The following is a 14,172-nucleotide window of genomic DNA, read 5'->3' as shown; positions in this document are numbered from 1 at the left end:
CACCAGCAGCCTCTGAGGAAACCTAGGCTGCAAGTCTGAGCTACGGCTCTCACCAAGGACAAAGACAGTGCACTGCCCTCCTGATGTCCCCTCCGACCACGAAGCACTCCTAAATGTTCACCTCTAGGTGGGTCTTAGGTGATCTGGGGATTCCTGCCCTCCCTAACCACCCCCACCAGTTTCACTATTCCTTGTTACCTGAAATTCCCTTAGAGGGTGACAGTATTTCCTTACTTAATAAGATATAAACTTAAAAATATAAAATATAGTTAAATTAATATATTCCAAAGTATAATTAGCTCAATAGCCCACAAAATATATCTTAGAGGTGAGAGTACAGGACAAAATCAAGGTGTTTTTCATCTAGGGGACAAGAGAGAGCAGTGGGGCCACAGGTCAAACTCTGTTGACCTCATAACTTGGCCTAGGGTGGCCCATTCATACCCACCAGGAAAGGATGCATTTGGCATACAGAGCTTCATTCATATATACAGGGTGGGCAAAACTACATTTAGAGTTGTGAGTACACAAAACACAGTTAATAAAGCTATTATCATAACCTATGTGTCTTGTTCCATACAAACAAGTGTGAACCTACTTTTGCCCACCCCTGAATATTCATACTTAGTTTAGGAGAAAAGTGGTCATTGAGCTGATGACACATGCTAATACTGCTTATGTGATTTTTGAACTCTGACATCTTAAGGTCAGACTTCATCATAACAGTAATCTGGAATCCTATGTTCGTTCTTCAGGTGTCTATAGCTGAAGCCACCCAAACTGCGACGACATATGCAAAAAACTGCATCACAGCCTTATTGCTGATATGGAGAAAGTTTTGGGGTTCCGGATATAAAATCAAACCAGCCACAACATTCCCTTAGGCTAAAGCCTAATCCAGAGCAAGGCCAACTCTCTTCAATTCTATTACATAAAAGTGGAAGACGCAGCTGCAAGTGCCGATGTAGAAGCTGTAGCAAGTGATCCATAAAATCTAGCTCAGATAATTAATGACGGTGGCTGCACTAAACAATAGGTTCTTATTGTAGATGAAAAAGCCTTATATTGGAAGATGCCACCTTGGGCTTTCCTAGCTAGAGAGAAGTCAATGCCTGGCTTCAAGTTTCAAAGAACAGGCTGACTCTCTTGCTAAAAGCTAATATAGCAGTGACTTTAAGTTGAAGGCAATGCTACTTACCATTTAGAAAATCGTAGGGCCCTAAAGAATATGTTAAATCTGCTCTGCCAGTGCTTTAATAAATGGAACAACAAAGGATGGACGACAGCACACCTATTTACAATATGGTTTAATGAATGAATATTTTAAACTCACTGTTGAGACCTACTGCTCAGAAAAAAGATTCCTTTCAAAATATTACTGCTCATTGACAGTTCACTGGTCACTCATAAGCTCTGATAAGGACGTACAATGAGATTAATGTTTTTGTGCCTGCTAACACAATATCCATTCTGTAGCCCAAGAATCAAGAAGTAACTTAGACTTTCAAGTCTTCTGATTTAAGAAACATGTTTCATAAGGCTCTAGCTGCCATCGATAATGATTCTGCTGATGGATCTGGGCAAAGGAAACTGAAAACCTTCTGAAAGGGATTCACCATTCTAGATACCATTAAGAACATATGTGGGGGGCATGGGAGGAGATCAAAATATCAACATTAAAGGGGACTTGGAAATTTATTCCAACCCTCACTGGTGACTTTAAGGGGTTCAAGGCTTCAGGGGAGGAACTAACTGCAGATATGGTGGAAAAAGCAAGAGAACTAGAATTAGATCCTGAAGATGTGACTGAATTACCACAATCTGATAATAAAACTTAAACAAATGAGGACCTGCTTCTTATGGACGAGAAAATGAAATGGTTTCTTGAGATGGAATCCACTTCTGGTGAAGATGTGAAGACTGTTGAACGTCAACAAAGGATTTAGAATATTACATAAACTTAGTTGATAAGGCAGTGGCAGAGTTTGAAAGACCTGACTTCCATTTTGAGAGAAGTTCTACTATGGGTAAAATGCTATCAAACAGCATCACATGCTACAGAGAAATCATCTGTGAAAGGAAGAGTCAATCAACACAGCAAACTCCACTGTTGTCTTAGTTTCAGAAACTGTCACACTCACCCTGATCAGTCGGCAGCAACACAAGGTAAGATCCTCCACCAGCAAAAAGATTACAACTTAACTAAAGGTTCAGATGATACATTTTTTAGCAATAAAGTACTTTTAGTTAAGGTCCATCAATTTTTTTTTATTTTAAAATTTTTAATCCTCACCTGAGGATATTTTTTTCATTGCTTTTCATAGAGAGTGGAAGGGAGGGAGAGAGGGACAGAGAGAAACATCGATGTGAGAGAGACACATTCATTGGTTGCCTCCCTCATGTACCCCGACTGGGGCTGGGGATCAAGCCTACAACTGAGGTACATGCCCTTGGCCAGGATCAAACCTGGGACCCCTCAGTCCACAGGCAGATGCTCTAACCACTGAGCCAAACCAGCTAAGGCAGTACATCAATTTTTTTAGACATAATGCTCTTTATTGCACACTTAAGAGACTACAGTATTGTGTAAACTTTTATATGCACTGTAAAACCAAAATAATTGTGACTAGCTTTATTGAGGTGGTCTAGAATGGAACCCACAAAATCTCTGAGGTAAGCCTGAAAATGGAAAGGCATACCATATTCATGGATTGGAAGACGTGAGATTGGTAAATTGGCAATTCTCTCCAAAACTGATTTACAGACTCAACATAATCCCTATCACAATTTCAGCAGGGTTTTTTTTGTGTGTGTGTTTTTTTTACAAAGTGATAATCTGATTCCAAAATTTATATGGAAATGCAAAAACAAAAAAATTGAAAAAGAAAAACTGTTAGAGAACTAACACTGATTTCAAAAACAAAAACTTACCATAAAGCTATAATAATCAAACCAGTGTGGTATTGGCATAAGAATGAACATAGATCAGTAAAACACTGACTTTTATGGCAACCAATTTTAACAAAGGTGTTAAGGTAATTCAATGGAAAAATTATTGCCTTTTCAAAAATTGATACTAAAGCAACTAGATATTCATATGTAAAAAAAAAATTACGTGATAAAACTGCCTAGAACTATGGGCACACACACAAATGAGTGCATATAAAACTGGTGAAATACAAACAAGTCCAGGTAATGCTGATGAAACCTACATAAACTTGGGATTATATCAAGGTGAATTTCCTGGCTTTTACTTTGTCCTGTAGTTATGTAAGATGTTACCACTGGGAGAAACTGTATGAAGGTATAGGGGACGTCTCCGGGTTTTTTGCAACTTCTTGTGAATCTATAATTATTTCCAAATAATTTCTTACCAAAAAACAAAATGGATAGGAGTGATAGTTTTACAACTACATAAATTTACTAAAAATCACCAAACTATAATTGTACAACAGATAAATTTTGTGGTGTATAAAATATATCTCAATAAAGCTGTTTCAAAATAAACAATAATCAAACCCTGATATATTTACCTACTTAAAGTGAATATTGATACACAACAGGGTATCCAGCACAATACTTTGAAGACTCCTTCAAAATCTGTATTTATCTCTGATTGTAACTAACTATACTATCAGTTAATTTTTTTAAAAGTTTTCTGAAATAATGTACAAAGTATGCAACAACTTCCTTTTTATCACCATAAAAGTAGTAACTCTTTCCTACCAATTTAAAAACATAGATAACAAAAAATTGGCAGTCCCTACTTTAGTTAGCTTACTGACTGTGAAAGGTGCAAACCAGAAGAGAGCAACACAGCAAGAAGACGAAACCACAGGTCAACCACTGACAGGCCTGCTCCTCGAGAACACAGGGGAACTGTACATTGTCTATGATCACTCCAAACGCAGAAAAGCCAGCCAGGTACTAAAAAAGGGCCGCCAGCAGGTCCTCTGTGGAAAGCTTCCTCTACCCTTACAGTGACAGCACAGTCTTTCAAAAAGTCACCCAGCTACCCTCCGACAGTTTCACCTACACCGTAAAAGCTGGGCTCTTTCTTCTCTAGAGTTCAAAGGCTTCTTCGCCAGGACTTTCCGGGCCAGCTCCATAGATCACATCAAGGCCCATCTGGCCTCCTCCACGGATCTGACTCAATCACTACCAAGAGACATCTCAACTGAGGTCAGGAACCAAGTTTTCCTTGTTCCAGTCACCATTCTAGGGCAGTTGGGCACTGCTGCTTTATGAATTTGAGTCTATTCTTTATCTGATATTTTCTTTCATACTGGATTCAGTAACTTCTGCCTTTCCCTAACGACTTTCACCCACACTGAAGTACTTACTAGCAATACACTAATTTAGAATCTAGCCTCTGGATTCTTTCCTGGCTCCTCAACATTAAGATAAGCTTCCATAGTCTGGCACATGATCTGTGCAGACCTGGACAGACATCACAGAAAAGGCAGCTGCCAGTTCTCACAGCTAGAAGAGACATAGCCGTGTTACAAAAACTCGTATTTTATTGGAAGGACAACTAAACAGCAAACTTAATTGGAAACAGTTTAACCTAAAACATTCCCACTTTAACTAAGGTCAATGTAAGGGCAACAACATGCTGGTGATGTGACCCTGCATTACCATGGCCATTTCACCCTCTATACTGACACTTTAGCAGAATGGATTGTTTTGGTTTTTTTAAATATATCTTTATTGATTTCAGAGAGAGGAAGGAAGAGGGAGAGAGAGAGAGAAACATCAATGATGAGAGAGTCATTGATCGGCTGCCTCCTGCACACCCCCGACTAGGGATCAAGCCCATGACCAGGGAATGTACCCTGACTGGGAATCAAACCGCGATCTCCTGGATCATAGGTCGATGCTCAACCACTGAGCCATGCCCAGCTGGGTGGAATGGGTTTTTTAAAGCGCTACAACTAACATGTCAGCAAAACATGCATTCTTCCTATGCTTTCAATTTTTAAAAAAATACACACAGGAAACCTAAGATTCTGCTCTATTTAAGCTTCAACCTTAACAAGGAAGTCTCAACAATTTAAGAAAGAACTGAACCAATAGATTGCATTGTTAACATTGATCAAATTCCTTCTTGCCTATTGGTCGACTTCTTTTTGGCATGATACTTTTAGGCCCAGACAAATTCACCACACTGCCATTTTAGTTTATCACGATCTAAGCAGAATATGGCAAAGCTAAAATCTCACCTTTCAATATGTGATGTTCCACCCAACTCAGTTTTGAGACTAGAACTCTTTCCCTAACCTTTTCTACTTGCTCAGTATTAAAGTCTATAAAAAATTCCCCATTTTGGAAAACCTCTTTGCAGCCACATTCAGAATTCCTTCACATTAGAAGACGGTATGAAGCAAAACTTAGTACACAGGCAGGGGACATTCCTGTAAGTCAAGTAGTACATGCTGCACCAGCTGCGCTGGGAGAAGCCAGTGAGGTGCATGGACAGCTGCTAACCACCTGCCAGCATGCAGTAAACAATACACACTAGCTAGTTATTACCAGTACAATTACTGTTTTACCATTCAAAAATAAAAATACATTCAAGCTTCAAATTTTATCAGAAGTGGCAGAAGAGTTTGTTTTACAGAAGAAATAATTTCTTCCACATAAAAAGTAAAAATTAATGTGTAATTTTAAAGAAATATTATTAGTCTTCCCTAATATTAAAATTAGTTGTTTATAAAATATCAGTAAATGATCCCCTAATTACAAATATTTATGATTTAATATATCTATCTCTGATTATAAATTATGTGCACAATACTTTTTTCAAGAATTTTATTATGAATTTTTATGTTTTGGAATGGCCTTTTAAACATAAAAATTTACAGTAAATGACTATTAAAAGGCACCAAGTAAATAATCTTCACAATAAATGATTATAAAATCCAAGTGTTCAACAATTTTCCAACCCATTCAGAATACATAGATTTAAAAATACAATCTCCTGAGGCTTAAAGGCTAGACAGACTGTCGCCAACGCCACTTGGTGGACACAGCCGAAATGCTGGCATTTTAAGCAGGGGTCTGTGAGTGTCTTACCTTCCTCTCTTTCATGCTGTCGGCTTGCACAGTTTCCAGGCGTGCTTTAAAGTGCTCACAATCCATTCTCAGTTGCTCTAATTCTTGCTCCTTCCTTTCCAGGTCTAGAAGAAAGAGACATAAATACTTAGTATTTCGAATCAGTAATCTCTCTTATCCATTTTGCCTGATCTCTTAGGAAAACCTATACTGATTTCTTAGATAGTAGTATTTGCATAACCAGTCCTTGAATAACCAATATTCTAAAAGTCCTGCTTTTTAAGTTTATCGGTTTTTAGCTCATAGTAAAAAGCACTTTTTTGTTGTTTTCTGTTTTGTGTTTTTAAGACCTCACTTTACTGCCAAACTTGTACTCAGGCTCTAAGAAAGTGTGTATTTAAAGGACTGGAGGCAGGGCTAGAAGCCTGTCTCATGGCACAAACTTGTATCTGTTCCAGAAAAAGCAGAAGGCTGCTCTGTGAGTAGACAGTGCCAGCCAGGGCTGATTCACAAAGCTGGCCTCACCAACGGGCAGAGTGACTCAATGGGATAGCTGCAGTCGTAGTCAATGGAGGGGTGAGAATATGGTGATTGGGACAAGAAAAGGCCATAGTGAAAGCTGGAGACTATGGAATACTCCCTCTATACCACAGTCATTTAGATCAGGGATAGGGAATGTCCGGCCCGGGGGCCAACATCATTTGGTCTGGTCCTGCCAAGGCACCACAGGCATGACTTGAAATTCAAATCTAGGAGCTTTATCATAGCTAATTTTTAAGTTGACAATTCTGTATGGCCCTTGAAAGATGTTATAAATATTCAAATGGCCCTTGGCAGAAAAAAGGTTCCCCACCCAATTTAGATGATTCAAATGGCCAAAAAAAATCCCAAAAGACATCCATGTTAATAAATTTGAAATAAAAAACATTATCACTTTAGATAAAAAGTATTACGCAGCAGAAATACTTGTGTTCAAAAATCAAAGAAATACATAATTTAAAAATTTAAGTGCCTTGATTTCAACGGCTGAGAAATCATCAGTTTTTATACTGACATATACCAAGATTGGGAGGGCACATGTACTCAGAGCTACTTCTCTGATAAAAGTAGCGATAGCTGAGGACAGTGGATTCTCAGACTTTAGAGGACTTCTTCAAACACAGGCTGCTAGACCCAATCCTCAGATTCTGATTCAGTAGGATTGAATTAGGCTAAGACTGCATTCCTTATTATTATTATTTTTTCAATCATATCTTTATTGATTTCAGGGAGAGGAAGGGAGAAGGAGGGAGATAGAAACATCAACGATGAGAGAGTCATCGTTGGTCAGCTGCCTCCTGCACACCCTTGACTGGGGATCCAGCCCACAACCCAGGCATGTGCCCTGACCAGGAACTGAACCTCTATCTCTTCCGGATCCTAGGTCTATGCTCAACCGCTGAGCCACGCCCGGACGGCCTCACAAGTTACCAGGTGAGGTTAATGCTGCTGGTCTGGGAACATACTTTGAGGACAACCACCTGGCCTCTCTCATCACTAACTAAATGAAATCAACACACAACCAGTGACAGCAATCGAGGGAACCCTGCCGTAGGAATGCTAAAGGGCAGAAAAAGAGAGGGTGGTGAGAGAGCCTCAGAGAGCAGACCCCTAAAAAATGGAACATTACTCCACTAGAGAGGAGAAATGTCACCTACAGACGCTTCCTACAATGATGTGCAAACCAAAGAGAAGGGGTATGGCTTTGTAACCTTGGGGTCTCAGAGAGAAAGCAAGGGAAAGCCCAAACAAGAAGCTCAGGGGGCCTGCCAAGAACAACACAGGCATCCTAAAAGCTCTGGAGAATCAACGGAGTCTGCATTTCATACAGACCCTTTGCCCTGGAAGGAAGATTAAAACCTAAAGCTAAATATTCAGACAGAGAATATGAAACTGGCTGGCAAAGCTTCTTTTAAAAGGTTTTTCTTAGAAACTAGGTTGAAGTAACATGAGACTATTTCTTCTCCTTTAAATTGGTTTCTTTTCTGCCCTTTTATGATGTATTATGCCACAACATGACTTTCACTGGAATTCTTTCTTTTGTTGCGTTAATCCTAGCCACACAAGAACACAACTATCAATCAAGTGTGCTAAATGAAAATATATATATTTATATGTATGAAATAATTATGTATGAAATATGAACTGGTCACAGGCAAAGAAAATGAAAAAAGGAACAAAGACAAAATTATTGATGGTGTAAACTTTTTGCAGTTAACTCTTAAATGTTTCCTCTATTAAACCGTATGTTACTCAAACATAGTAAAGATGATGGGAAATTACAACTCTATAAGCCTTATCATGTGTAAAAATCTGTAGGAATTAATTCTGACCACCCAAAAGACTCTTTAACTAAGGTAATTTCATAACCTCTCACTCTATGTAGCTGTATGCCACCTCACTGCATTTTCAACTTGGCCCACAGCACGCCTGCCACCTAAAACACCATGAGGGCACAGATTTTCATGCTTTGTTTTCTCTTTTAACATAGCAAAGGGACAAGGTTAAACATCCCACTCTACCACAGACCACCCCACAGAATTCAGTACCAGGGATGCCACGCCCACCCACTGCTGGCTCTCCAGGAGGAAGCAGGGGCCTTTCGCAAGTATGAGGCCCCCACCTTGTGGCCAGATGGGAGCACTGCTGCCGCTACAACTGCCGCCTCCGGACAAAACTCCCACCTTGCATTTTCTTTTTTTATTTATTTGACTTAAACAAGAAAATTTTTGTCTCACAATTCTACAGGCCTGTGTCCAAAATTCCCCTTTTTATAAAAACATGCATCACATGTTAGATTACAGTTCATCCTAATTACCTCACTTCAACTTAATTATCTCTGTAAAGACCCAGTCTCCAAATAAGGTCACATTCTGAGATACTGGAGGTTAGAACTTCAACATATGAATGTGGACCGCCTTGAGCATTTTCAACTTGGCCCACAGCACGCCTGCCACCTAAAACACCATGAGGGCACAGATTTTCATGCTTTGTTTTCTCTTTTTTTTTTAATATATCTTTATTGATTTCAGAGAGGGGAAAGGCGAGCGAGAGAGATAGAAACATCAATGATGAGAGTGTCATTGATCGAGCCCGCAACCCGGGCATGTGCCCTGACCGGGAACCAAACCCTGACCGCCTGGATCCTAGGTCGACGCTCAACCGCTGAGCCATGCCTGGCCGAGCTTCATGCTTTGTTTTCTAATACATCCCAAATGCCTAAGATAGTACATGGCATATAGTAGGCACTTTACAAATATTTGTCACAAAAATAAACTTTTCTTTATACATTCCTTCTGCTAATCCTTGAATAAAAAATACTACTTTGATTATATGTCTCATTCTTCTATAATAATATATTATTTTGCAATTTTTTTAAAAAACCACACAGAAATAATATGAACAGTGAATGATATACTATATATAGTCAAGACATTATCTTACCCAGCCTCAATATTAGAACAGGGAAGGGACTGCTACTGAGCCTACACTGTATTTCAACAGTTAATCTTTAGCATTCAAATAAGGAGAAATCTCCATTTAACTATTAACTGAAGGAAGGGTGGCCTAGACTGACTACAAATATACAGAAATAATCGAAATCACAGGCCATTTTAACATCTACATATCTTCTGAATTTTACAATACTTTTTGATAGTTTTAATAACATGAGAATGACTGTATTTCTTAATGTTCAACTGATTCACAGGAAAGGTATAGAGAACTATATATAGGCAGGATAAGAGAGCTATAAAGGAAAACACTAACCAAAGAAATTTGGTTGCTATACAACAGGGATCAATTTCTCCTACCCTTCTTTATCACCTGGAATGTTTATAATAAATTAGCAGTTGTTTCACATTAATATGAAAATACATTTTTGATCAAAATAACTAAGGAAAGAGTCTCAAATCCAAAATAAAGGCTTTTTAACAGCCATTAACTTTTACCTTATCACTCTCTAATGGGTTTAGCAGAGAACTTAGAATTAGTTACTGATGGATTCCATCTTTACTCGAGCTGAGATTTAGAGGGATCATTCATTTACTAGTGCTGCCAGCACAAAGCACAGGCTTCCCCGCTATCCAAAAGCACAGCATTCCTATTCAACCTTCACAAGACCAAATGGCATAAAGTGAAGAAGCAATTACCTGAAGATACATCTTCTAACAGATGCACAAAATAAATGGATATAAAGCCCAGATGCTCACAGACACAGCTGAAAGCTCTGGCAGCTTGATGCTGAGATGCTGAGTGTAGTTCCCAGCAAACGAGCTTGGCGGGGCCCCTCTCCCTGCTCTGGGTGTGAGCTGCCTCTACAATGGCTTGCTGCAAAGCAAACACTGAACACTATTTACACTTTGGGCCTTTTTCTGTAAAAGCAAACATTGTCTTCGGATTTCTTTCAATTAGCAAAAACAGGTACTAACTAATGTACGACTTTCATGAAGTTAAGTGTTGGAATGCAAACCTTCATAAAGTGAGGGATACCTGTACCACAAACTGGGTGGTTTAGAACATGTGACAAGAAATACCATATAGCAGTTAAATGCAGGGCCCTGAGCCTGGAGGAGAGGTCTGAACTAGAGATAAATCCAGGAGCCACTGTCACTAAGGTGGTAACTGAAGCTATCTGTGTACATAGACTCGCAACAGAGAGGCCATGGAGTGAGGACAGAGTGGGCCCAGGCCGGAACCTCAAGAAACTCCACTGGCTGACAGGCTGCTGCCAAGGATGAATCAGCAAAAGAGACTGAGAAGAAATGGCTCAAGAGATCAGTGAGGGAAGAGGTGACTACATGGCCTGGGGAAGGCCAGGGACTTCGGGGCAAGATCTCCTAAAGTCTAACTTTGATCACATTGTCACAGATTCATGTGTGGCCCTTGCTTTTGTAAGCACAATTTGTTTTAGGTAGAGGACTGATGTCCAAAGCCTGACTCATGCTAGTCTATTCATGAGACCCTGATGCAATTCTTTAGAATGCCAGTTTACTAATTTGCAGTGAGAACATAACCATCGAGCAGACTGACATACTCTGCTACCAATTAGCACTTTCCTTCCCTGAAGATAAATGTGCTCAAGATGACTAACTGTTCTTAGAAGGTTGCTGGATGAGCATGGCATCAGAACTGGGAAGTTTAAGAAGCCAATGACCTGAAGCTATGGTAACCAGTGACATGGACATATCCAGCAGGGTCCTAATGGGAAACAAATCAACCCAGAAGATGAAACTTTATGGGAGAGCAAGGATAAGAGACCCAACAGGGATGGTGAAGCACGCAGGGACTGGCAATGGCCCTCAGCTGAAGGAACAAGGGGAGGAAACAGTGTTACTGGAGGCCAGTGAGAGCTGAGACTGTGGAGGAGGCCTTAGTGGGAGTCCCAGCTGTACAGAGAGGAGGAAGAAACACCCCAACCCCTCTCTCTGCCCACTGACGCCTTCCACTGGTGAGCCCTACCGGTAGCCAGAGGCAAGCATTCTGCAGGAGTCCACGACACAGGAGGAGAGTTGATCTGAGGATTCCAAAGAAAGAATAAGCAGGACAGGGAGCTATGGTAACCACGAGCATTCTCCCATCTAACTGGATGTGGCTGCGCCCTTGACCAAACACATTTGCACAAACCAGAAATGTACTATTAAGATACCTTGTCTGGACTTTGTGCTAGAAACACAGCCTGGATCCCCTACATGCACCTTTTTCTACAGGTGATGGCAAATGGTCAGATGCACTATGGTGAGTTAACCTTAACCACTGAAAGTTGATTTAATTGTAATTCAGCCTCAATTAGGCAAATGCCAAATCAATCCTAGAGTATCTCCAAGAACTCCCAGATTGATATCTGACATAACAGCTCAGCTCAAATCTCAAAATCTAAATGGACAAGTCCTAGCAAGGTGGAACTTAAACCAGTGCGGGAAACTGACCAATCCGTCAACCCAGAGACAAGTAAGCACATATCCAGCCATCTCGACAGACAGACACATTTAACTCCATGGCAAGATCCTTAACTTTCACTGGTAAGAACTTAATTTTTAGAGCAGAGCTTATAAATTATAAAAGTATAAAATTCTGCCAAGGAAGAGAGGTGGAGAGAAAGAGAAGCTGGTAATAAGATACCTCAGAAAGCTAGCAACCCTTCCTCCAACACAAACTTAACACACTTCCCAGTTACTCTTTCAAGCCCCTCCCTTTTCTTATGTCTTATCTGACTCTCCCAAATGTAATCCAGGACTATAACTGTACCCTCAAGTTTATTTATAATTACATTACCATTATCTACGTCAGGTAAACATAACGGAACCGACTGCCGTCACCAACAGCGACCGCTAGAGATGAAGTAAGACTCACTTTTCTCTACAATCTTTAACTTCTGGAAGCTTTCCAGCACTTCCCCGTTTAGTATTCTGGGTAAGAAGTCCCGTATTTGCATCACTTCAGTTGTCAGCCGTTCCAGGTCCTTCTTTCGGACTTTGACAAATTCTTCTTTCGTTCCCATGAGCTAAAAGAACAAACAGATCTCCGGGTTATTATATTACATTTCTCTTCAGATGACTAAAGCCAGCAGCCCCTCGGCTCGTTTCCTTGTCAATGCCTTTTATGTTCAGTTTTGAATGCATGTCTTCACCTAATGTGCCCTCTGCTGTATATATTACATCCTAGAGCCGAAGCCCCAGCCTTTACACTGGGAGCCCTTTCCTTAAGTGCACACGAGGCCCTGTGCCTCAAAGGCCAAGACAACGCCAACAACTCTTCCTTAACGTTTCAGTGCCAAGCTAATCAGGAGGAGGGGGAGTTTACTAGATGCCCACTGGGTGCCCGAGCCCCTGGCGGGCCGCCTCACTCAGGGTTCACCGCAACCCTTCGAGGTTGTCCAGGTCAGAATCAGGAAGCCCGGAGACTTCCTCCAAGTACCGCCATGAACAGGGGACAGGACCGAGATCCTTCTCCTGCATCGCGCGCAGCGGGAGAGACATCGCTGAACCTACACTAAGCCCTGACACAAGCGTCTCAGCCTCGCAGGGAGAGTCGGCTCCGGGTGTCAGAGGGGCACCGCCATCATCTCCCGTTCGCGCGCCCACCGCCCCACCGCGCAGCCTCCTGGACCCGCGTCCACAGTTTCAGAGGCGGGGTCGCTCGGCCCGCACCCCAGGCCCAGGGCACGCTGTCAGCCAGAGGGGCCCAGAGCCTTTCCCAAGCGCGCTGGGCGAGGCCCTCACAGGCCGCAGGACAGCGCCAGCTAGCACACGGTGGCAGCTGAAACACGCGGGCGGCTGCCCAGGGCCTCCTCACTGACCCCGCAGGCCTCCTCAGCGCCGCCCGCCTCGCCCATGGCCGCCGCGGCCCCGGGTCCCCGCGCCTGCGCCCGCGCCTGCGCCTGCGCGGCGGTGCGCCCTCTGACCCCTCGCGCCAGAAAGCGCGGGAACTGTCCCGAGAGCGAGTCCAAGACCGGAGGGGGAGGGGCGGGTATGGAGAGCAGCAAGGTTCAAACCTCGTAGAGTTTGCGCAGCATTCTCGGCCCAGCCGACGAGGGGTGGGCTCTGCGAGATCCCGCGTCTGCTCTTCTGGCTTAGCTGGGGTTTTTTTTAACGTGTTAACCGCAAAGTGGAAGAACAGTAAGACCCAGGTGTGAGTGTCAGGTTAACTAAATAGAATCGGGCCTTTCCTGTCCGGTGAGCGAGGCTGGACTACGGGGCGATGCGTTCAAGGGTACTGCCACCCGCGCCGGGTCTAAGTTCCTTTACTTAGCAAGGGCGGGAAGCATCTAACGACAGGTTCCTCGAGTCAGCCCCTGATAGCGTCAGTCCAGCCACCTGGCTATAACTGAGGGGACAACCATACACTTGGAGACGTCGCCAAGTCCATTCGCTTGCCCCAGTGGGCCCACTGAGTTCGCAAAATATGGTGCAGCCTATGGGTTGAAATATACCAGGTGAATGCACAACCGGACTTGGTCTGTCTCTGAAACCCGCGGGAAGCTGACATGGCCGAGTCCCCCGAGTGCACGCTCTCCAGGCCTGAGGGCGGTCTCGCGAGATCGTGGTCTAAATCCCTGCCCCTGCCCTGGGACGGGCCTGC

General features: G+C 42.4%; 1 protein-coding gene across 1 annotated transcript in view; it reads right to left on the bottom strand.

The window, feature by feature from the left end:
- Nucleotides 1-13,673, bottom strand: part of HSF2BP (heat shock transcription factor 2 binding protein) — a 64,316-nt gene extending 50,643 nt beyond the window's left edge. Inside the window, exons 1-3 of the mRNA XM_081138040.1 lie at nt 13,586-13,673; nt 12,445-12,595; nt 6,076-6,179 (exon numbers count right to left, since the gene is read on the bottom strand). Of these exons, the coding sequence (XP_080994166.1) occupies nt 6,076-6,179; nt 12,445-12,595; nt 13,586-13,606 (276 nt within the window). The 5' untranslated portion in view covers nt 13,607-13,673. The remainder of the gene's footprint in view (nt 1-6,075; nt 6,180-12,444; nt 12,596-13,585) is intronic.
- Nucleotides 13,674-14,172: the final 499 nt, after the last annotated feature.

The sequence above is a fragment of the Miniopterus schreibersii genome, assembly GCF_964146895.1.
Source record: "Miniopterus schreibersii genome assembly, chromosome: 5".
NCBI classification, from domain to species: Eukaryota; Metazoa; Chordata; class Mammalia; order Chiroptera; family Miniopteridae; genus Miniopterus; species Miniopterus schreibersii.
Note: the sequence above shows the minus strand (reverse complement) of the source record. Positions and strands in the feature narration are given on the sequence as shown.